The sequence below is a fragment of the Cherax quadricarinatus genome, chromosome 68 (assembly GCF_038502225.1).
Source record: "Cherax quadricarinatus isolate ZL_2023a chromosome 68, ASM3850222v1, whole genome shotgun sequence".
NCBI lineage: Eukaryota > Metazoa > Arthropoda > Malacostraca > Decapoda > Parastacidae > Cherax > Cherax quadricarinatus.
In genome coordinates this window covers 2,082,288-2,106,837 of record NC_091359.1, presented here as the reverse complement: position 1 = coordinate 2,106,837, position 24,550 = coordinate 2,082,288, and the positions used below count along the sequence as shown (strand labels likewise).

At 40.0% G+C, this 24,550-nt stretch overlaps 2 protein-coding genes across 4 annotated transcripts in view; one reads left to right on the top strand and one right to left on the bottom strand.

Annotated features, from left to right (window-relative positions):
- Positions 1–7,534, top strand: part of RabX5 (RAS oncogene family member RabX5) — a 46,378-nt gene extending 38,844 nt beyond the window's left edge. For 2 of the 3 annotated variants that reach the window (XM_053789796.2, XM_053789794.2), the window contains exon 10: positions 3,211–3,413. In XM_053789796.2, the coding sequence (XP_053645771.2) occupies positions 3,211–3,220 (10 nt within the window). In that variant the 3' untranslated portion in view covers positions 3,221–3,413. Of the gene's footprint in view, positions 1–3,210; positions 4,694–6,508 lie in introns of those variants that run through there. The other variant, XM_070099586.1, reaches the window with a different exon arrangement.
- On the bottom strand, positions 7,062–23,525 carry LOC128697848 (myb-like protein X). Its single transcript, XM_053789793.2, has 7 exons — positions 23,175–23,525; positions 21,108–21,215; positions 18,896–19,051; positions 17,686–17,770; positions 12,631–12,736; positions 7,790–11,580; positions 7,062–7,342 (listed from the first exon to the last, which is right to left on the bottom strand). The coding sequence occupies exons 2-6, from the start codon at positions 21,207–21,209 to the stop codon at positions 7,821–7,823; spliced, it is 4,209 nt and encodes a 1,402-aa protein (XP_053645768.2). The 5' UTR covers positions 21,210–21,215; positions 23,175–23,525; the 3' UTR covers positions 7,062–7,342; positions 7,790–7,820.
- Between the last annotated feature and the right edge of the window lie 1,025 nt (positions 23,526–24,550).

Genomic DNA, 24,550 nt, shown 5'->3' with positions numbered 1-24,550 from the left:
GGAACAAATTCGGTCAGTACTGGCACCTGAACATATTTCTGGAGTGAAAAAATATCGTTAACCGGGGGTCCACTGTATAAGCAATTTTTTTATTTTTTTTTTTTTTTTGTTGAAACGAAATGGAAAATAGTTTAAAATAGAAGTTTGATGCAGTACGATAGTACAGTGGACCCCCGCATACCGTTGGCATCACATAACGTTAAATCCACATAGCGATACATTTTATCTCTAAAATTTTGCCTCCCATAGCGCTAAAAAGCTCGCTCGACGCAATTCGTCCGAGACGCGTCTATGTGAGGCCTGAGCCAGCCTCACATGTTCCGCCGGTGGCATTGTTTACAAGCCAGCCTCCGCGGTAACATCCAAGCATACAATCGGAACATTTTGTATTATTACAGCGTTTTTGGTGATTTTATCTGCAAAATAAGTGACCATGGGCCCCAAGAAAGCTTTTAGTGCCAACCCTGTGGTAAAAAGGGTGAGAAATATTATCGAAATACTGTGGTACCATGGTCAACTGCTGATGCTGCTGCTGCTGTAGTACCATCTGCTGCTGCTGTAGCACTGTCAGCTGCTGCTGTAGCACTGTCAGCTGCTGCTGTAGCACCGTCAGCTGCTGCTGTAGCACCGTCAGCTGCTGCTGCAGCACCGTCAGCTGCTGCTGCTGTACCACCGTCAGCTGCTGCTGTAGTACCGTCTGCTGCTGCTGTAGCACCGTCTGCTGCTGCTGTAGCACTGTCAGCTGCTGCTGCTGCTGTAGCACCGTCAGCAGCTGCTGCTGCTGCTGTAGCACCGTCAGCTGCTGCTGTACCACCATCAGCTGCTGCTGCTGCTGTAGTACCGTCTGCTGCTGCTGTAGCACTGTCAGCTGCTGCAGCACCGTTGTTGGTGTGGCTTATTGAGAATACCAAGAAACAATTAACCCCAGAGGGTTAGCCACCCAGGATAACCCAAAAAAGTCAGTGTCATCAAAGACTGTCTAACTTATTTCCATTGGGGTCCTTAATCTTGTCTCCCAGAATGCAACCCACACCAGTCGACTAACACCCAGGTGAATAGGAAAAAATGCCTGGAACTAGTGCTCATATTGGTGAATTTAAAGCCAGCAAAGGTTGGTTTGAGAGATTTAAGAATCGTAGTGGCATACACAGTGTGATAATGCCTGTTCTGGAAGAAAATGCCAAACAGGACCTACAGTACTCAGGAGGAAAAGGCACTCCCAGGACACAGTGTCTCATCAGTCATTGCTGCATCTTCAATAAATGTAAGTGTCATTTATTCTTCATTTAGTAGAGTAGTACATGCACAATATATATTGTGCATGTACTACTCTACTATTGTGCATGTATCCTTCTTTTTGTGTGTAGGAAAATGTATATTTCATGTGGTAAAATTTTTTTTTTCATACTTTTGGGTGTTTTGCACGGATTAATTTGATTTCCATTATTTCTTATGGGGAAAATTCATTCGCATAACGATAATTTCGCATAACAATGAGCTCTCAGGAACGGAGTAATATCGTTATGCGGGGGTCCACTGTATAGGTATTACTGGCGTTACGAGCCGCCACTGTTAATATAAAGTAGTGTATAAAGAATAGTTGTTCCTACAGTATTATTAATGCATAATAGATAGTTTTTGTTCTATATTTATGAAGTGAAAGATGGCACATGCAAGCTCTTTGTCTTACACTACAGTACTCTATTGTTTTGCATGTATACAATTTTCACCATTGAAAATATCTTCTTTTTCCCATATATTCTTTGTCTGTTATAGATTCCAGTTCATGCCTCGTATGTCCTGACCCATGTGGGTTTAGTGCTTAATTTTTATTGTAAAACATCAATAATCTTCATATGTCCTTAATCAGAGAGGTGCCCAACTTATGAACACTAGACATATGAACATCTTTATTTACCAACAAAGTCCATAAAAAAAAACATTTAGATCATTTTTTGAGAATGCAATATGCTGTTACAAAAATGTATGACATAACTATCCTTTGTACTAATGTTTTTTTTTATAAGAAAATAAGCGCCAGATTACAAACAACTCATTATTAAGTTTAAAGATAATATTCAGTACAGTAATATGGTATCAAGAATCCACTAAAGTTCAGTACTTCACTTATTATACAGGGTGACCCAAAAGTCTGGATGTCCTGTGTGTCCAGACCCAAGGTCTGAACACACAGGACATCCTTGAAATTGGGTATTCCTTGAGAAACCCTCAGAAGGATTTTAGAAGCCAAGAAGCGAGTCCAGACTTTTGGATCACCTTATACATCCGTGTGTGGCTAACATCATTGTTTTTCTAGTTATTTAATATGTTGGTGATTAAAGAGTGAATCAGGTGTTTAAACAAGAAAGATAAAGGGAAGGTACAATATACATTCACTGAGACATAGCCATTACATCAACTGGCTGCCAAATACATCTTATGTTCTAGAGATTCCTGACCTCTTGCTAAGCAAGGCAAAATAATGTGTGGCTAATAAAATGAGGAAAGCTATATGGGCAAGTCTACAGCCAGCTGTTGTCCCTGTTATATTAATAACATAGCAATATTTTGATAGAGGATATATAGGAGTGCTATTTTTCCCCGCAACTCTGGCTTTGGTTTGGCTAAAACTTGTGATGTGGTTGACTAATTACTTTCTCCCACTAAACATGACATTATTAGCCTCGTGCACAAATCATACAGAAGAAAAAAGTTATATAGGCAATTCAGTTAGATAAATCTGTGATAAAACAATATTGGTGAGAACCAAAGCCTGAATCAGCATCTCATTTTTTCAAATGTATTCATCTTTATGTAGCTGGTAAGGGGCTGTCGATCCAAGGAATTGGGCTTATACTCCCCTTGTCAAACCTGATTGACTCCCATACCCCAGATGCTGTATGGGTCTTACAGGTTTAGTGTTTTCCCCTAAATATAATAATTAGTATAGTTGTGGTGAGTTCCTATATTTGGTACAATTTAGTAAAAAATTGTGACTTATTTTCATGTTAACATGTACCGAATATGTCTCAGTTGATAAACCTCACTAGATTGAACTTGGTCAAGTAGGCGCACATTAAGTAGGTCTCTAGTTTATTACACAAGACTCTTGTGGGTTTAGCTATTAGTTTGTAATAAGATAATGTACATTAGTGTTTCTGAAACATTATTAGCCACTGTTTACCATTTTTTCATTCTTTTTTTTAACAGGGGAAGCTAATGCATCGCTGGAGAAGAACCTGTCACAGTGCATCCGTGGTCCCCTGGCAGAGCAAGCCAATCGTATCTCTCATCTCATAGCAACTATTCCAGCAACCCAGACTTCCACACTTTCTGCTCACTCTTCACTGTCTCGAGCATCACGTAACCTCTCACACACGCACTTACTAATTAAGGGACTAGCTAATAATCCTTTATCAACTTTAAAAGCACCATAGTGTATAGTATAAAATCCTAAGGTAATTAATGCTCCCAGTTTTTACCTTTGTACTATACCAGTCTCTCTCGTTATGAATATCCTCACGAATAAGGTTTATAAGAAATAGTAAAATTATTTTAGAAGAGTTGTGGTTACGAATGTGTATGATACATTACTATAGTTTTTACTACTTTTCCCATTATTATTACATGTAAAAGTAAGTGCTAAACCCATAAGGGTCATACAGCATATTTTTCGTATAGAAAAAATTGATTCCTAGTTTATATTAAAAAATTTTAAGTGCAGCTCTGGGATTGTATGTATACAGTGTACATAATCAATTTTGGTTTTATTGTATTTGTGTGGGGAGGGGAGAGGGAGAAGCTCCCTCCATGGGAAGTGCCTTGACACTGGTGAAGGGCTCTTGATCCAGGGAACTTAATTGAACCTCCAGTTCCTTGGATCAGACCTTATTGCCATCTATTTCCCTGGTGCTGTACGACTTCTACAAGTTTAGCGCTGTATGTGTGGTATAGTATGACTTGCAGTAGGTTTGGTGCATATGTAATTTTTTTTTTTTTTTAATACACCGGTTATTTCCCACTGAGGCAAGGTAAACCGAAAAAGAAACACATTCATCATCAATCATTCCATCACTGTCTTGCCAGAGATGTGCCAATAATACAGTTCAAAAACTGCAACATATCTCCACCCCTCCTTCAGAGTACAGGCACTGTACTTCTCACCTCCAGGACTAGAGTCCAGCTAACTGTTTCCCTGAATCACATCATGTTACCATGCTTACACTCCACAACATGTCATGTCATAAAAACCACTTGCCTCCACTCACTCCTATCTCATACACACTTCCTGGATGTGTAAGCACTTCCCTCCAACCTTTCCTAGGATAACCTCTACCTAGTCTTCCCTCTGCTGCAGATTTATATACCCTCTAAGTCATCCAATTAATAAATCTATGTAATAATGAACTCAAATTAAGTTGTAACAAACTGTTAATGACTAAACAGAAGGGTGGACAACAGACCGTCAGACTGTCATTTTACAGACCACTGTTAGAGCCCCTCGTCCACCTTTCTATGTAGTAATAATATTAAAATACATTTAAATTTTGTTACAGTAAGTATTAATTAGTTTGGTACTTACAACAAGATCCCCTCACCAACATGAGGGTTGGTACTTATACACAAAACCCCTTACCCTAAGCCTGCCACAGAAGCCACTTCAGAATTATTTATTTCATTATAACCCATACAGGCTTAGCATGAAAATAAATGGTATAAAATACCGACACAATGGAAATATAAACACAAATGCAGTATAATGTGATCCTTTATTGACAACGTTTCACCCACACAGTGGGCTTTTTCAAGTCACGCACGGATCTACCTGGGGTTGGAAGGTACGAGAGTATTTATAGTCATGTTCAGAATGTTGAGGTCAGGTGGAGAATGCTGCATCTGATGATCTACCGGGTGGGGTTATAGAGTCTTGGGTAGCTTGGCAGGGGTATTGGACAAGTTGTAGACCTTCTGCAGTGTTCTATGTTCTTATGTGGGATAGCGATGAAGAAGTTTCTTGGCGAGTGGTTCAGCTATGTTATAGAAGCCATTGTTGGTTATAGAGATAAGCGATGATTCCAGGATTCTTCTGTATTGAGTGTTGTCTTCGTTGGCTATAAGCCTCGAGTTTCTGTAGTTAATTAAATGGTTGTGTGAATTGCGATGTTGTACACAGGCATTCCTTGTATCGTCAGTCCTGCTTGCATATTGGTGTTCTGAAATGCGTGTTTGGAGGTCTCTTGATGTTTCGCCCACATATAATTTGTTGCAGTCATTACAAGGGATTATGTATACCCCTGCAGAGGATGGAGGCTTGTCCTGTCTACTACTGGTGATGTCCTTGATGGTCGTGGTTGTGGAGGTAGATACTTGGAATGATGTTTTGGCAAAGATGTTGGAAACATGTTTGGCAATGGAGTTGTTGGGGAGGACTATGTATCTGTTCTCGGCAGTGTCTTCTCTGGGTGTGTTGAAGATGTTTAATGCCCGCCGTCTGCAGTCTCTGATGAAGTGACGAGGATAGTTGAGTTTAGAAAATACTTGTTCAATTATAGTGCATTCTTCCTCAAGGAACTCATTGCTGCAGATTCTGAGTGCACGTAGGAAGAAACCAAACGTGGTGTGATTATAGGCTTCTTCCTACGTGCACTCAGAATCTGCAGCAATGAGTTCCTTGAGGAAGAATGCACTATAATTGAACAAGTATTTTCTAAACTCAACTATCCTCGTCACTTCATCAGAGACTGCAGACGGCGGGCATTAAACATCTTCAACACACCCAGAGAAGACACTGCCGAGAACAGATACATAGTCCTCCCCAACAACTCCATTGCCAAACATGTTTCCAACATCTTTGCCAAAACATCATTCCAAGTATCTACCTCCACAACCACGACCATCAAGGACATCACCAGTAGTAGACAGGACAAGCCTCCATCCTCTGCAGGGGTATACATAATCCCTTGTAATGACTTCAACAAATTATATGTGGGCGAAACATCAAGAGACCTCCAAACACGCATTTCAGAACACCAATATGCAAGCAGGACTGACGATACAAGGAATGCCTGTGTACAACATCGCAATTCACACAACCATTTAATTAACTACAGAAACTCGAGGCTTATAGCCAACGAAGACAACACTCAATACAGAAGAATCCTGGAATCATCGCTTATCTCTATAACCAACAATTTCAACCAGAACAATGGCTTCTATAACATAGCTGAACCACTCGCCAAGAAACTTCTTCATCGCTATCCCACATAAGAACATAGAACACTGCAGAAGGTCTACAACTTGTCCAATACCCAAGACTCTATAACCCCACCCGGTAGATCATCAGATGCAGCATTCTCCACCTGACCTCAACATTCTGAACATGACTATAAATACTCTCGTACCTTCCAACCCCAGGTAGATCCGTGTGTGACTTGAAAAAGCCCACTGTGTGGGTGAAATGTTGTCAATAAAGAATCACATTATACTGCATTTGTGTTTATATTTCCAGGCTTAGCATACATTTTTAAAAGACATTCTCAAATCCACTTTTGAATTTTGTTATAAACTGTCGCAATACTGTTCATCAAACCTATCAGTGTGGAGGTACATTCCTGCAAAATAACAATGGTAGAGACAGAGAGAAAAGACCCTGACAGGAAATTATGTTCGTGGGAGAGAGGCATGCTAAATTTATAAAGTTATACAGTACGTACATGGCAGAACAGGAGACAATCAGGTTCGATCCAAGGAAGGGGATGTCAGGTCTGATTCCTTTGAGGCAGGTTTAGCACTCCCTACTCCCTTTAATATAATAATGTAAGATCAAACTGCTGCATCAATGGCACTCTGGCAGGAATAAAACAGTGCCTTATTTTATTTGAAAAACAATAAAATGAATGGGTCATTCAGCACTTGTAACCCAGATTATTATTACAATGAAAACTAAGTGCTAAAACCCATAAGGGTCAACCCAGATTATTATTAAATTCAGGCTAGTACTAAACCTACTGGAATCATAAAGCAGCTGGGAAATGGGAAGCATCAGGCTTGATCCAAGTATGGGAAAGATAGCCTCGGTTCCCTGGATGATGGGACCCCTTTACCTTGATATGCCTTTTATGAGTTTTGAGGGTTTTTCTACTCTTGGCCCTGGACCAGGCTGTTGCTGCTGGTGGTCCGCTGGCCCACATATCCATCAAAGCCTGATTGATCCTGCACTTGGTGGAAATACTTGTCCAGAATTCTTGCAGAGTCCACTGAACTGTCACAGGCCTCACACCTGTGACTGATCACATTTTACACAGCATTCACTGCAAACTTAGGTGCCAGGTAACACTCCTTCCTATGAACAGAATTTACCGATTAGCTTGTGTGACCTGAGGGAGAGAAGTTCACTCTTGATTCCTCTCAAATATTTCTACATATGCAAATGTGAAACTTCAATTTGTTAATGCATTAAGCTATACATGTATATTAAATTATGCAATAAATGTAATTGTGATCTTTTTAAATAAAATCTGAACATCTGTATAAATTCTGTACTTTTAATAAACCTCAAACTACAAGATTTATGAGAAGCTGCCTGTATAATCCTCCGGGTTTAGCGCTTCCCCCTTGATTATAATAATATGAGAAGCTGCATGACCGTAGTCAGTTTAGCGCTTTATTTGATTATACGTAATGAGAAAATCTCTTTCTAGTTTATACAAATTCCAAGACTTATTAAATGATTAACTTCTTTCAGTTTAACTAGATTTCCCAATTCTAAATACTGTACACAGTAAAATACCTTTTTTTTATTTGCTTGCCAGTCTCATAAATCAGCCTTTTCCTAATATCTTTGACCAAAGAGCTTCTTCCTCGCTGTCTTCACCTTCATCATCTGACCCAAAAGTTGGAGCAGCTGCTGTGTTTGGTGCTGGAGCATTGTCTTGTCCAGCACAGTATTGGCTAGTCTGCTCTACTTGCTTCACTGTAGCTTGCAGTGTTGTGCCAGGAGACTTGGATGTTTCATCTGCATCTTTCTTAACCGTTGTGCCAAAGAGTCGTTCATATTCCTCAATGCTGCCAATAACTGGAACAAGAGGTTCTACCGGCTTCCTGGGAGGTTCTTCCACCTTCTCTGTTACAATTTTAGTGGCTTTGTCCTTCTTTTGAATCTTTTTCCGTACACGGCTCAACATCTTACTGCTGGTGACAACTTTCTGAACTTTTTCACTTTGAAGCCATCTCATACTCCAACTTGATCCTCCTAATTCAATATCATCAATATTGTCTGAATTTGAATCTTTACTAGTTTCGATAACTCCAATAATTTCCGTTTCTTGATCACTTCTCTTCTGGCTCTTCTCATCTGATTTAGGATCAAAATCTTGATAGTTTTGAGCATCTGGGGAAGAAGTTGCAATTTCTTTCTCAACATCTTTGGGACTTTGCATTGTTGAATAGGATGGTGTGATGTCCTCCGAGAAAAATGAGTTATTGGTCTCGTTCAATGATGCTATGTTACTACTGTCTGTTTCCTTAATTTCCAATCTTTCATCAGATTTATTTATTTTTAATGATGCATTTTCATTTTCTGTTAATGGTGAATTTTGTGCATTTTCTGTAAGTGTATTCTTTAAAAAGCCAATGCCTTCCATGACGAGGGTATTCCTAGATTTTTCTTTTTTCTTTCTCTCTTTTCTAGTCCAGGATACACCTGGCATTTGCATTTCTACTTTCTGATGTCGTAGCACACGCCTGCGAATGAGCCCAGTCTCAATCCGAATGGTCTCAGCTGGAATCTCGTCTTCCGGGATTTCCACGGTAGTGTCACTGCCATTTCCTTTTTCCTCCTCTGTAAATGTCTGATCTTCAACACTATTACTACACAATGTAGGCTCTTCCCTAACTTTGTATTCAATAAACTTGTCTTCAGTATTCTCACTTTCCTTATTTCTACTATCTTCTTCAGTAGCTGCCAGTTGCTTTTCCCCTTCCTTTAAATATTCCTCAGAGGTATTATTATAACCTTCATGTATTTCCTTTATCCCTTTTGCTATACATTCTTTGCTTTGACTATCAATCATAAATGAGTGTTCTCTCATTCTGTCTTCATGTTCTTGGAGATAATGTTCTTTATCTGCACCATTTTCTGATACTCGAACCTCCGTACAAATCTCGTGTGTTTTAGTAGTAACGTCTTGCTGAGCAGTCCCTCCATTATCCCTGTTATTTAAGTCATTTTTACTTGCTTCACCTGTAGTGAGATATTCATCTGAGTCACAACTCACTGCCAGGGAAATGCTCTTCCTGGATGCCAGAGTTACACTTTCACTCTCTATTATATTTGCAGCTTTACATGTAATATTTATGTTATCTGAATCATGGTTCTCCTGCCTATTTATTAACTTAGAAATGCTGTGTGAGATCTCTGGTGGTTCAGCTCTGCCTCTCTCTGCAATCATTACTTCCTGGTCATCTTGTTTATTCACTATTGGAACATCAGAATTTCCCATTTTACTGTTAAGAGTGTGAGAAGCATCTTTCATTTCTTTTTCAGAAGAATCCACAATAATCTTTTCTCCATCTATCTGCATGTCTGAATTTTTATCACTTACCGTGGGTACTTCCATTGCAACACTGACTCCTTTTCCAATTTTCACTTGAATCTTACTGGTGTCGACACTGTGTAGTTTCAGTCCCTGCATTGCTGTCTGGCATAAATTAATAATATCTTCATTTTCATCTATGTCTACTGTAAATTCACTTTTATTTTGTAATTGTGTGTTAAAATCTGTAGTATCAACTGAATCGGAATTCAGTTTCTTTGAATCTTCTATGTTCTCCACATTTTTATGGTGTTTTGCTGTGGCAATAAGACTGGTTGCAACTGATTCATCTATTTTATTTTTTTGTTCTGCCACTATCTTTACTTCTGGTTGTGATTTTGTCATTTTGTCCTTCTTGGGAAAAGGAACAGTTTGTTTTGATGCCACTTGCTTGGCAGTGTCTATGACTTTCTTATTTTTTCTTGTTGTTATAGTTATAATTGGCTTTTCTGAGTCACTGTCTGAGCTAATAACAATTTCTTCATTGGCTTTCTTAATGCACTTTGGCATTTCAATTATTCCAATGCCTGATGAAATGTCAGTAGTTTTTCCACTGAGACGACTCTGCTTCAAGGGTAAATCATCTAAATCTATACTAGGGGTTATGTTCGGTGCTGGTTTCTTCTGGAGTGAGAAGCTAATGCTTGCTCGCTCTATTATTTGGCTCTTGCTGATTGACAGAGGCTTCTTGCCTGCTGTCTCCTTGGTGGGGCTGTCATCAAAGTCCTCCTCTGAGTCAACAAATTCAATATCACATTTTTGTCCCCAATTTTCCTCATCCTCTTTGTTTTCTTTAGTATTTACTGGTGGTATTTTTACACTGCCTCTTCTGCCTATACTGTCATTTTTAACCAGTTCTCTATTTTGTCTCTCATAACTTCGCTTTCCTTCACCTTTGTTCTTCCTTTCTTGGCTCTTAGACCTTGTTCGGCTTCGTGTGTAACTCCTCCTCCTCCTCCTCCTTTTCCTCCTAATTGGACTTCTGGAGCAACTTCTACTATAGCTTCTGGATCTGCTTCTGCTGCTGTAGCTTTTTCTCAAACTACTTGGTGATGAAGAGTAGCTACTTACACTTGAAACACCACTTGGAGTACATGCACCCTCCTCTTCCTCATTGCTGTCAAGTTCACCCTCTTCCTTTTCTGAGACCTCACCACTAGCTTCCTCAGGTTTGCTCTGAGAGGCTTCTCCTTCCATGCCACTTTTGACCAACTCTGTCTTACCATTTTCTTGATCTTTATTGAGCCCCTCTTTCTTTGCTTCTGACTCATCTTTCTCTCTCACTTTTTCTTCATCCTCTGAAGTCTTACGCTGACGATATGTTCTATTTTTCTTGGCGCGTTTCATACGCTCTTCAAATTCTTTTCGGGTAATTTTCTTCTTCTTTTGTACATGTCTATCTAAATTTACTATTTCTTTTGACCTTTTTCTATGTCCCCCACCATCACTCCTATCACTATGGCTTCTCTCTCTCTTGTTTCTACCTCTTTTGTTCTCTTTATGGCTGTCATCGTTTCTTGATCTATGATGTCTCCTGTGACCTGATCTTTCATCCTTGCTGATATTTGATTTGTCACCTTTCTTTTCTTCATTAGCTACTTCCTTTTCTATTGTCTTCTGCTGCAATGTTTCCTTTCCCTCAGTTACTACAGCACTTTTTGCCTCAGATACAAAAGCATTCTTTGCCACGGTCTCCAGAACTGCAGGCTCTTTCTCATTCCTCACTTTGTTACCTTCTTTCGTTATCTGCTTTGCACTCTGCATGACTGCTGCTATTGCATCCTCAGCTATTTTCTTCCCCTCGTCGCCCTTCTCTAGCATCGTCTTGATGATTCGAGCTCTCATCTCTAACTCCAGAAGTTCCAGTACACTTTTACCAGTGTCAGGACCCTGTCCTTCTCTTGTGTCTTCCAGTCCTGGCTCCACCTTGATTTTTTTAAGGAGGAATCCCTCAGGTATTTGCTCACTGCTGGACTTTCTTTTCTCCCTAAAATGAAAATATCAAGAGTATACTGAATATTTCCTAGTTACATGGCAACATGGAGATGTCTATCTTGGATACCAAGATGAAGTGCAGTATATGTTTATAGTCTTTAAAATAGTGCTACTAGAGGGAGTGGTAAGTTATATGTGAATTTTATTTTTTAATAATTGCAACAATATTAAATTTGCTAAAACTATATTTACAATTTTCAAATATCATTTCTGTTCATATAGTATACCGAGGGTAGCCACATCTTGCTACAATAAGATAAATCCTATGCCAACTTTTCTATCACAGCAGCCCCCAGCATACCTCCACACATAAAGCCATACCAATACTCAATGATCTAACATCTCTCATTATGTGACGAATAGTTTTGAAAACCGACAAGTTGAAGAATTGAGACACATGCAACACATGGGAATCTTTATTGAAGAAACGTTTTGGCACACAGTGGCTTCATCAGTCCAATACAAAGTAGAAATGGGTAAGGAGAGGAGAAGAATGAGGTAATCAGTCCCTCAGTCCTCCTCTCATTACCCATTTCTACTTTGTATTGAACTGATGAAGCCACTGTGTGGCGAAATGTTTCTTCAATAAAGATTCCCATATGTTGCATAAGTGTCTCAATTCTTCATCTCTCATTATCCTTCTACTGCAATCCTTCTCCACTACTACTATTGTCATTCAACTTTTAAAGCCTCACAGTGTGAGAAGCACCACCTCTGTGCTTCAGTTATTAATGTACAACTTCTTCTTTCAACACACCGACCATATCCCACTGACGCGGGGTGGCCCCCCCCAAAAAAAAAGTTTCTCTTCATAACTAGTAATGTATACAGGAGAAAGGGTTACTAACCCCCTGTTCCTTAATGTACAACTATCTAGTCTATATTCCGTGTACCTTTGCAAGTGTGTCTACATGTACAAATACAATGGTAGCTAATGGCCCTATGGCAGGCTATGGTAGGAGTGATTGCTGACTAACCCATGCTGGACTCGGATCTGAGTGCTGTAAAATTATCCAAACACCACTTTTATATCTATACTTACTTTGGGGTATTTTCTTGAGCCTTGTCTTCCTCAGGAGCAACTTGCTGCTCTAACTTTTCTTCTTCTTCATCTTCCTCACTGCCAGATGATCCTTCCATCACCTGACCTGCGAACCACAACCTGGACATTACAACTGCGAAACTTTGGCCTATGAGAAATAAAACTGCATTTCAACCATCAGCCTTATGTATGTATGTATGTGTGTGTGTGTGTGTGTGTGTGTGTGTGTGTGTGTGTGTGTGTGTGTGTGTGTGTGTGTGTGTGTGTGTGTGTGTGTGTGTGTGTGTACTCACCTAGTTGTACTCACCTAGTTGAGGTTGCAGGGGTCGAGTCCGAGCTCCTGGCCCTGCCTCTTCACTGATCGCTACTAGGTCACTCTCCCTGAACCGTGAGCTTTATCATACCTCTGCTTAAAGCTATGTATGGATCCTGCCTCCACTACATCTCTTCCCAAACTATTCCACTTCCTGACTACTCTGTGGCTGAAGAAATACTTCCTAACATCCCTGTGATTCATCTGTGCCTTCAACTTCCAACTGTGTCCCCTTGTTGCTGTGTCCCATCTCTGGAACATCCTGTCTTTGTTCACCTTGTCAATTCCTCTCAGTATTTTGTAAGTCGTTATCATGTCCCCCCTATCTCTCCTGTCCTCCAGTGTCGTCAGGTTGATTTCCCTTAACCTCTCCTCATAGGACATACCTCTTAACTCTGGGACTAGTCTTGTTGCAAACCTTTGCACTTTCTCTAGTTTCTTTATATGCTTGGCTAGGTGTGGGTTCCAAACTGGTGCCGCATACTCTAATATGGGCCTGACGTACATGGTGTACAGGGTCCTGAACAATTCCTTATTAAAATGTCGGAATGCTGTTCTGAGGTTTGCTAGGCGCCCATATGCTGCAGCAGTTATTTGGTTGATGTGCACTTCAGGAGATGTGCCTGGTGTTATACTCACCCCAAGATCTTTTTCCTTGCGTGAGGTTTGTAGTCTCTGGCCCCCTAGACTGTACTCCGTCTGCGGTCTTCTTTGCCCATCCCCAATCTTCATGACTTTGCACTTGGTGGGGTTGAACTCCAGGAGCCAATTGCTGGACCAGGTCTGCAGCCTGTCCAGATCCCTTTGTAGTTCTGCCTGGTCTTTGATTGAATGAATTCTTCTCATCAACTTCACGTCATCTGCAAAAAGGGACACTTCGGAGATTATTCCTTCCGTCATGTCGTTCACAAATACCAGAAACAGCACTGGTCCTAGGACTGACCCCTGTGGGATCCCGCTGGTCACAGGTGCCCACTCTGACACCTCGCCACGTACCATGACTCGCTGCTGTCTTCCTGACAAGTATTCCCTGATCCACTGTAGTGCCTTCTCTGTTATCCCTGCTTGGTCCTCCAGTTTTTGCACTAATCTCTTGTGTGGAACTGTGTCAAATGCCTTTTTGCAGTCCAAGAAAATGCAATCCACCCACCCCTCTCTCTCTTGTCTTACTGCTGTCACCATGTTACAGAACTCCAGTAGGTTTGTGACACAGGATTTCCCATCCCTGAAACCATGCTGGCTGCTGTTGATGAGATCATTCCTTTCTAGGTGTTCCACCACTCTTCTCCTGATAATCTTCTCCATGACTTTGCATACTATACATGTCAGTGACACTGGTCTGTAGTTTAGTGCTTCATGTCTGTCTCCTTTTTTAAAGATTGGGACTACATTTGCTGTCTTCCATGCCTCAGGCAATCTCCCTGTTTCGATAGATGTATTGAATATTGTTGTTAGGGGTACACATAGCGCCTCTGCTCCCTCTCTCAGGACCCATGGAGAGATGTTATCTGGCCCCATTGCCTTTGAGGTATCTAGCTCACTCGGAAGCCTCTTCACTTCTTCCTTGGTTGTGTGTACTGTGTCCAGCACTTGGTGGTGTGCCCCACCTCTCCGTCCCTCTGGAGCCCCTTCTGTCTCCTCTGTGAACACTTCTTTAAATCTCTTGTTGAGTTCCTCACATACTTCATGGTCATTTCTTGTTGTCTCTCCTCCTTCTCTTCTTAGCCTGATTACCTGGTCCTTGACTGTTGTTTTCCTCCTGATGTGGCTGTATAACAGCTTCGGGTCAGATTTGGCTTTCGCTGCTATGTCGTTTTCATATTGTCTTTGGGCCTCCCTTCTTATCTGTGCATATTCATTTCTGGCTCTACGACTGTTCTCCTTATTCTCCTGGGTCCTTTGCCTTCTAAATTTCTTTCATTCCCCAGCACACTTGGTTTTTGCCTCCCTGCACCTTTGGGTGAACCATGGGCTCATCCTGGCTTTTTCATTAGTCCTGCTACCCTTGGGTACAAACCTCTCCTCAGCCTCCTTGCACATTGTTGCTACATATTCCATCATCTCATTAACTGGCTTCCCTGCCAGTTCTCTGTCCCACTGAACCCCGTTCAGGAAGTTCCTCATTCCCATGTAGTCCCCTTTCTTGTAGTCTGGCTTCATTCGTCATGGCCTTCCTGCTTCCCCCTCCACTTGTAGCTCTACTGTGTATTCGAAGCTTAAAACCACATGATCGCTGGCCCCAAGGGGTCTTTCATATGTGATGTCCTCAATATCTGCACTACTCAAGGTGAATACTAGGTCCAGTCTCAGTCTCAGTCTCAGTATCTCTCTCTCTCAGTCTCTCTCTCTCTCAGTCTCTCTCTCTCTCAGTCTCTCTCTCTCTCTCTCTCTCTCTCTGTGTGTGTGTGTGTGTGTGTGTACGTACGTACTCACCTAGTTGAGGTTGCAGTGGTTGAGTCCTAGCTCCTGGCCCCGCCTCTTCACTAGTCGCTACTAGGTCACTCTCCCTGAACTGTGAGCTTTATCATACCTCTGCTTCAAGCTATGTATGGATCGCTGTGTGTGTGTGTGTGTACATACTCACCTAATTGTGGTTGCAGGGGTTGAGACATAGCTCTTGGCCCCGCCTCTTCACTGGTCGCTACTAGGTCCACTCTCTCCCTGCTCCATAAGCTTTATCATACCTATGTGTGGGCTGGTGGGGCCACTGTGTGGTGAGGCGTTTCCTCGATAGAGATACCCAAGAGTTGCACATGTGTCTAATTTATCAACATGTCGGTTCTCTGAACCATTCATCTACAAGCCTAAGCGTACGTAATAAGGCAAATAGATTACTGGGATTTATATCAAGAAGTGTAAGCAACAGAAGTCCAGAGGTCATACTGCAGCTTTATACATCATTAGTAAGGCCTCACCTAGATTATGCAGCTCAATTCTGGTCTCCATACTACAGAATGGACATAAATTCGTTAGAAAACATTCAGCGTAGGATGACTAAATTAATACATAGCATTAGTAATCTTCCTTATGAAGAAAGATTGAAGACTCTTAAGTTACATTCACTTGTTAAACGAAGAATGAGGGGAGACCTGATCGAAGTGTATAAGTGGAAGATAGGTATTAATAAAGGGGATATTAACAAGGTCTTGAGGATATCTCTCCAAGAGAGAACCCGTAGTAATGAATTTAAATTAGATAAGTTTAGATTTAGAAAGGACATAGGAAAGTATTGGTTTGGAAATAGGGTAGTTGATGAGTGGAACAGTCTACCTAGTTGGGTTATTGAGGCTAGGACTTTGGGTAGTTTCAAATTTAGGATGGATAAGTACATGAGTGGGAGGGGTTGGATTTGAGAGGGACTTGCACATCGGAGCTTGTTTCTTGGGTGGCATTGAAAATTGGGTTGGTCAAATGTTTCTTAGTGGGATGAATTGTAAAGGACCTGCCTAGTATGGGCCAACAGGCCTGCTGCAGTGTTCCTCCTTTCTTATGTTCTTATGTTCTTAAAACTATGTATGGTTCCTGCCTCCACTACAACACTTGCCAGACTATTTCCCTTCCTGACAATTCTATGACTGAAGAGATACTTCCTAACATCCCTATGACTCATCTGAGTCTTTAACTTCCAATTGTGACCCCTTGTTTCTGTGTCCCCTCTCTGGAATATCCTGTCTCTGTCCACCTTATATATTCCTCACAGAGAGAGAGAGAGAGAGAGAGAGAGAGAGAGAGAGAGAGAGAGAGAGAGAGAGAGAGAGAGAGAGAGTGAGAGAGAGAGAGAGAGAGAGAGAGAGAGAGAGAGAGAGAGAGAGAGAGAGAGAGAGAGAGAGAGAGAGAGAGAGAGAGAGAGAGAGAGCACGTTAGATACGAGTGAGTGGAGACAAGTGGTTTTTATGACTTGATGAGCTGTTGGAGTGTGAGCAAGATAACATTTACGAAGGGATTCAGGAAAACTGGTTAGTTGAACTTGAGTCCTGGAGGTGGGAAGTACAATGCCTGCACTCTGAAGAACGAGTGGTGATAATGCAGTTTGGAGGGGGATCTGAACTATAACAATGGTGCACATCTGGCAAGACAAGTGGTGGAGTGAGTGATGATGAAAGTGTTTCTTCTTTTTGTGAGTCACCCTACGTTGGTGGGAGACATCTGGTGTGTTAAAAAAATAAATTAATTTCATAAGAATAGTTATCTCATACAACAATCACAGAACTAAAATGAACTGAATCTACACTAAAATATAACAAAATTTTTGTATTTTCTGACAAAGATTCGTCTCACATCGAAAAGTTCTGGGGCTCAATCTGTGATTTGACCACATTTATTTAATAGCCACACATCTTCCTAATGATCTCATATGTAACCTATAACAATCTCTAATGAATTAGAAAAAGTAGGTGAAGTTCTTTTTAGCTACACAGAATGTCAAATTCAAGCCATTCTAATTACTTAATAATTTTTAATACATACTACACTATAATCCCTAAGCAGCTTACACACAAGGTCATCACTATTTTTTCAAAATTTTCCTACACCGGGACAAAAAAAAATTACATAACCTCTCACAATTAAAAGGTTAATGACTAACAGATAAGGTTCTAAATACACTGAAGTGATAGCCATATTTCTGTTTTGAGGTCTTAGTGTGAGAGAATTATTTTTACTATGAAACTATTCCTTATCCTAAGGATATATTGATCAGCCTTGCATGAAACAAGATGCATCAGACTGCAACACTCACTCACCATTAATACAACAGAGAATACGCTTCTTGCTCATTCCTCGCAACTCGTGTAGGCACAGCTTCTTCAGTTCTTTAACAGGAATGTTCTGCAAGGAGAATAATTTGTTTTAAGTTCTGCAGCTTTTCCTTTTATCCTTAATGCAATTTTTAAATATTAAATACAGTATAAGTTAAGGGTAACATTAGTGGTGTACGGCATATCAGTTGAAACAGGATGACATAGTTATCATTATCTATTTGTTATTTTAAATACCAGTGGGTAATCAGAAACAGAACTATGCTGTTAGTGTTTAATTTGTCACATAATTCCTTAAAGATTTTATTAGTTGCCACTTATGGTAACTGACGATATTATGCCAAAGCTATCAGTAAAGGAATACACAGCATAACCTCAATTGGAGATGCAAAGCTGTAAATTCATGAGGAGATTTCAGGAATCTCCACAAGAAATCATTCAGAATACTATGCATCAATATGAGGAACCAGAGGTAACACACACCTGATGTACATATATATGACAGTTTGACAGTCATGAAATATGCCACTAGGTACATGTACCTCAGTTAAAGGTCATAAACTAAAAAGTCAGGTTGAAAGAGCAAGATATGTGGCATACCTTCATATTTCATACAAGGTAGAAAACCTACTATCACATATTATGATGCAATTTTTTTATGGGGCGAATCAGTAAGCCAGCGGAAGGCTTATGCTAAATGACCAAACGCTATACTGAGTGGGTCTTGTATGACTAAATCCTACAACAGGTGAATGTTTCCCTATTTCTCCTGACAAAACCCCACAGATGCTGTGGGAGTGAATAGACAGTGTCTTAGTGATCATAGTACAATTGATGGCTATGGTAGATGTAATGATTGTGGTGCTTGTGGCTATGGGAATAGCAAGAATTATTATGGTACAGCTGGTGGTACTGAGAGCTATGGTAGTAGCAAAGATTATCATGGTATAGCTGGTGTTACTGAGAGCTATGGTAGCAATGATGGTTATGGTAGATATGATGTATATAGTAATGGCTATGGTAGCAGCTAAGGTGATTGTGGTGGTAAAAAATACATATTGTCCTTACTCTGTTCAAGGGTTACAGTACCCCCACTCTACACTTTGAGTGATTGTGTACAAAGAATCAGCTAAAATCAACCAAGATATATGCTGCACTTTTGGCAACATGACAAAAGCATTTTGCCTGCACCAACCCTGAGTATCGGTGGAAGCATCGCCTCCAGCTTGGATCCTCGAATCGTTGTGAACATGTGATTGACAAGTTCCTCTTGATCTGACACATAGTGAGATAGGGGATACAGCTTCTGATTCAGATCCAAGGTGTTTCCCTCACTCTCTGAGCCTACATTCTGAAAATTAAAGTGTAACTCACAACAATATATATAAATTTAACCAATACACATGTGTACTTTTAAAAATTGGAACATTAGCATTGAGAGTAAGACACATGTGCAACATCTGGGTATCTTTATTGTAGACGTTTCGCCATCCAGTGGCTTTATCAATACAAATTCTAGGACATAACTTGAAGACAGTAGAACTATGGTATTATATACCATTCATACACAACATTAGCATTGTGGAATAAAGACACAAATGCAATACTTAGAACATTTAATTAAGAGATGTTTCACTCACTTGACTTTTTTCAATCCCAAACAGAGAACATAAAACACTCTGTAATGTGAGATGGGGTATAACCAACTTGTCAAGTACTCCTTGGATGCTAAAGTAGCCTGGTTTTAGGATACTGTGTTGGAAACTGCAAATGGAGCAGCCTCAAGGCAGCAAAATTTCTACAGGTTATCCTCCTTCACAACTAAGCTGGTATCATTCCATCTCACCAAGTGACCTTGCAAATTCTTGTGTTTCATACAAGTTTTATTAGATCCTTTGGTGCCCAGCAGTGACTCTGTTGACCTTACTGAGCTATGTGATAATTACAGTTGTTTCAGCTTTGGGGAGAACAACTTTAGACAGTGATTAAGGTTAGCCATGCACTACCCCATTTGCACTGTTCTGCCTAGCCTATAAATGGAGCATCTAGAAAGTGAGCACATCCTACCATCATCACCAGCAATATTACAAGTCTATGCTATGTGGACAAGAGTCTGGTTATTGCTTTTAGAGCTCTGGATATTAACACTGTGCTTGCCAGGATCAACTGCCAGAATCAAGCTAAAACAGTCAAGACAAGCACAGGTGTGTGTGTTATCCCATGGAGGAGATGTGATACAGAATATGTGCAAGAGACAGCCAGGAGGTTGAACCAGTTTCTCAGTGAACACAACTATGCATGCAGTAGAGATAAGGGCACTTGGTGAGATGGAAATATGCCAAGTCTGTCATGATGGAGGACAATCTGCAGTTACATCACTGCCTTGACTGAGGTTTGCAACACAGTAGCCCAAAACTCAGATAGTTTTAGCATCTCAGGAGTGTTTGCCAAGCTGGTTCTACCCTGCCACACACTACAGGAGCAAGTAATGCATGTTCTAGCACTTAACATCAATGGCCCCTATCGGACTAAAACAGCCCCAGTGGGTGAAACATTTCCTAATCAAATGTCCTAATTGTTACACTTGACTTTATTCCAGTGTGTTGGTATGATGACAATAATAATAATCTTTATTTCTACAAGTACATGTACAACTTATACAGACCCAGCTGACATCATTGACATACTATATATAAAGTCCCTTGTTATGTAGAACAGTTCGTCCCCAGGATGTGACCCACACCAGTTGGTTAACACCCAGGTACTTATTTACTCCTAGGTGAACAGGGACAGCAGGTGTCTGTGATATGTCTGGCAGTCTGGTCCTCCTCAAATAGCTGCTCATTCATTAGCTACTAAAGTTCGGACAACCAGCTGCTGGTCCAATATCTTAAATTAACTGGAAATAGAAACTAGACTAACATCTCAGTGCATTTTGGACCATTATTTAGGCCAGGAAAGTCAGAAAAGTCATGTACTTCATTTCTAATTTGTGGGTTAGTTATGATCTGTTCTACAAATGCTTACAAATAATGACAACCTAACCCAATAATACAAAATTAATAATACGTACAGTATTTTTACACAAAAGTGCATATTTAAAAATAAATCTTATGTATATATGACTATGTTTTGTCCACACAGTGAACTTTATCAAGTCACAAACAATGTCTGTTAATTGATAAAGCCCACTACTGTGTGGGTGAAATGTACTCAATAAAGAATTGCATTATGCTGCATTTATGTCTATATTTCCAAAAGTAATAAACTACTGTAGCTACACAGGACCTGGGGAGGTGGAGATGATCAGGTTCACTATAGGAAAAGTTAGCTCCAGTTCCATGGATCAAGAGCTCTCCACCAGCCTCAGGGCACCCACTGTAAAGAGAACACACATACATACTAACCTCTAATCCTTTCTTCAGCTTCTTCTTAGCTTTCTTCATTTTGTTTTTCTTAACTTTCATCATCTTGACCTTTGGTGCGGTTACTGTAGCCTCGGTGACCATGAGCCTCTGTGTGACAACCAAACAACCACTATTATAATTTTCAGGCTAAAAACCAATCTTCAAGTTTGGTTTAAAACAAAAAAAAAAGGCAAATGTGTTCGACCTTCTTTTGGGCTATCATGGGTAATTTACATATGCTTTTATGCAGGATTATTGTTTAAATAAGTTTATTTAAGTACAGGTACACATAAATAATTACATAAATTATCGTACATAGTAATATATATGTAGATTACACACCAGGATAACCCAAAAAAGATCAAAGTTACTAAAAATGCATGTAATTGTACCATAAAAACTTACAGCACAAGTGTTATGGGAGGGAATAAGGTGTTCAAGGCCTGAACACTTATTTCTGTGCCTACAGTAGGTAGTCATGCCTTAAACACCTGCTACACCAGCTGTACCTGCTACACCTAGTATACTTGCTACACCTGGTATACCTGGTACACCTGGTATACCTGCTACACCAGTTATACCTGCTACACCTGGTATACCTGCTACACCTGGTACACCTGCTACACCAGCTATACCTGGTATACCTGCTACACCAGCTATACCTGCTATACCAGCCATATCTGCTACACCAGCTGTACTTACTATACCTGCTACACCTAGTATACCAGGTAAACCTGCTACATCAGCTATATCTGGTATACCTGGTACACCTGCTACATCAGCTATATCTGGTATACCTGGTACACCTGCTACACCAGCTATACCTGGTATACCTGGTACACCTGCTACACCAGCTATACCTGGTATACCTGGTACACAGCAATAAAGATGTATTAGATGTTGTCTGATCATGTCAAGGTCACTCTTAGTATAAACCAGTTTTATAAGAGAAGAAAGAAGTGACTGAGCAGGAATGTGGCTTCTTGTAGCATTAACATTATTGATAAGTAAAGTAACATTAACATTATTGATAAGTAAAGTAACATTAACATTATTGATAAGTAAAGTAGCATTAACATTATTGATAAGTAAAGTAGCATTAACACTATTGATAAGTAGAGTAGCATTAACATTATTGATAAGTAAAGTAGCATTAACATTATTGATAAGTAAAGTGGCATTAACATTATTGATAAGTAAAGTAGCATTAACATTATTGATAAGTAAAGTAGCATTAACATTATTGATAAGTAAAGTAGCATTAACATTATTGATAAGTAAAGTAGCATTAACACTATTGATAAGTAAAGTAGCATGAACATTATTGATAAGTAAAGTAGCATTAACATTATTGATAAGTAAAGTAGCATTAACATTATTGATAAGTAAAGTAGCATTAACATTACTGATAAGTAAAGTAGCATTAACATTATTGATAAGTAAAGTAGCATTAACATTATTGATAAGTAAAGTAGCATTAACATTATTGATAAGTAAAGTAGCATTAACACTATTGATAAGTAAAGTAGCATTAACATTATTGATAAGTAAAGTAGCATTAACATTATTGATAAGTAAAGTAGCATTAACATTATTGATAAGTAAAGTAGCATTAACATTATTGATAAGTAGAGTAGCATTAACATAATTGATAAGTAAAGTAGCATTAACATTATTGATAAGTAAAGTAGCATTAACATTATTGATAAGTGAAGTAAGTTGATTTAGGTACAGGAACACACATACAGTTACACAAATTATAATTATTAATGGAAATAAGTCACTTCGACTTTTTTGGGAGGTTATCCTGGGTAATTTAATAAGTAAATGAAAGTACAGTAAGTAAAGTATAGTAAGTTTAAGTACAGGTTCATATAAATACATTATTATTATAACGAAAACTAAGCGCTAAACCCACAAGAACACAAATACTGTTACACAAATCATAAATGGAAATAACTCACTTGGTCTTACTTTTATAAGTGTTATCCTGGTGGATAACTTACACTTATGTTAAACTATGTATGATAATTGTACTTATGTGTACCTGAATCTAATTAAACTTACTTATGTCTCTGCTGCTTCTTGTTGTTGGGTTTATGGGGCCACTGACAGCTCTTCTTGTTGTTGGGTTTATGGGGCCACTGACAGCTCTTCTTCTTGTTGGGTTTATGGGGCCACTGACAGCTCTTCTTCTTGTTGGGTTTATGGGGCCACTGACAGCTCTTCTTCTTGTTGGGTTTATGGGCCATTGACAGCTCTTCTTCTTGTTGGGTTTATGGGGCCACTGACAGCTCTTCTTCTTGTTGGGTTTATGGGGCCACTGACAGCTCTTCTGCTTCTTGTTGCGAATTTTTAGCCTTAATGTTGGTAGAATTACCGACAATATGTTAGGTAAAAGGACACAAGTGCAACTAATGTGACAAAATGTCACAGTTACACTTGGGGTTTTATTGGGTCAATGACAACTCTTCTGCTTCTTGTTGGTTTTTTATAGAACCATTGGCAGCTCTTTTGCTTCTTGTTGGGGTTTTAGATAGCAAATAACAGCTCTTTTTCTTCTGCTGCTGCTGCTTTTCTTCTTGGGTTCTATAGAGCCACTGACAGCTCTTTTTTTGTTGGGTTTTACAGGGCCTTAGACAGCTGTTCTTGTTTGGGGTCTGTTCTTCATGTTGGGGTTTATTCTGCTTTTTGTGGTTTATTAATTTTCTTGTGGTTTATAAGGCCACTGACACCTTACACGGCATCGAGTTCTGCCTTCCAGTGTCCGGAAAATAAATCTCGGCTAAAGTGGAAGGAATCTGGCTGGTGGTGGTACCTATTATATGTCCCCGGTGGCAGGGTCAGTGCTCCCTGGGGCCAGCAAGGTTATTATATGTCCCGGGTGGCAGGGTCAGTGCTCCCTGGGGCCAGCAAGGTTATTATATGTCCCCGGTAGAAGGGTCAGTGCTCCCTGGGGCCAGCAAGGTTATTATATGTCCCCGGTGGCAGGGTCAGTGCTCCCTGGGGCCAGCAAGACAGTGAAGGTGCTGGTCAGGATCCCCTGACAGTGCAGCATCAAACCCCAGTACTTGTGTGTCATTGTACCTCAATAAAGTACTTCTTGTTGGGTTGTAAGAGTCACTGACACCTTGGAATGTTGAAAATAGTATAAAATACCGTCAAATTTATAATAATATCTTTATTTACTACAAGTACAAGTACAAGGTATACAGTCCTAGCTGTCGTCAATAACATACTACTATGTAATAAGACCCTCGTTATGCTGAGCATTTCGGGCAAATTAGGTCAAGTATCCCAGGATGCGACCCACACCAGTCCACTAACATCCAGGTACCCACTGTACTGATGGAGAACATAGACAACAGGTGTAAAGAAACACGCCCAATGCTTCTATCTTGGCTGGGAATCGAACCCCGACCCTCACCGTGTGAAGCGAGAGC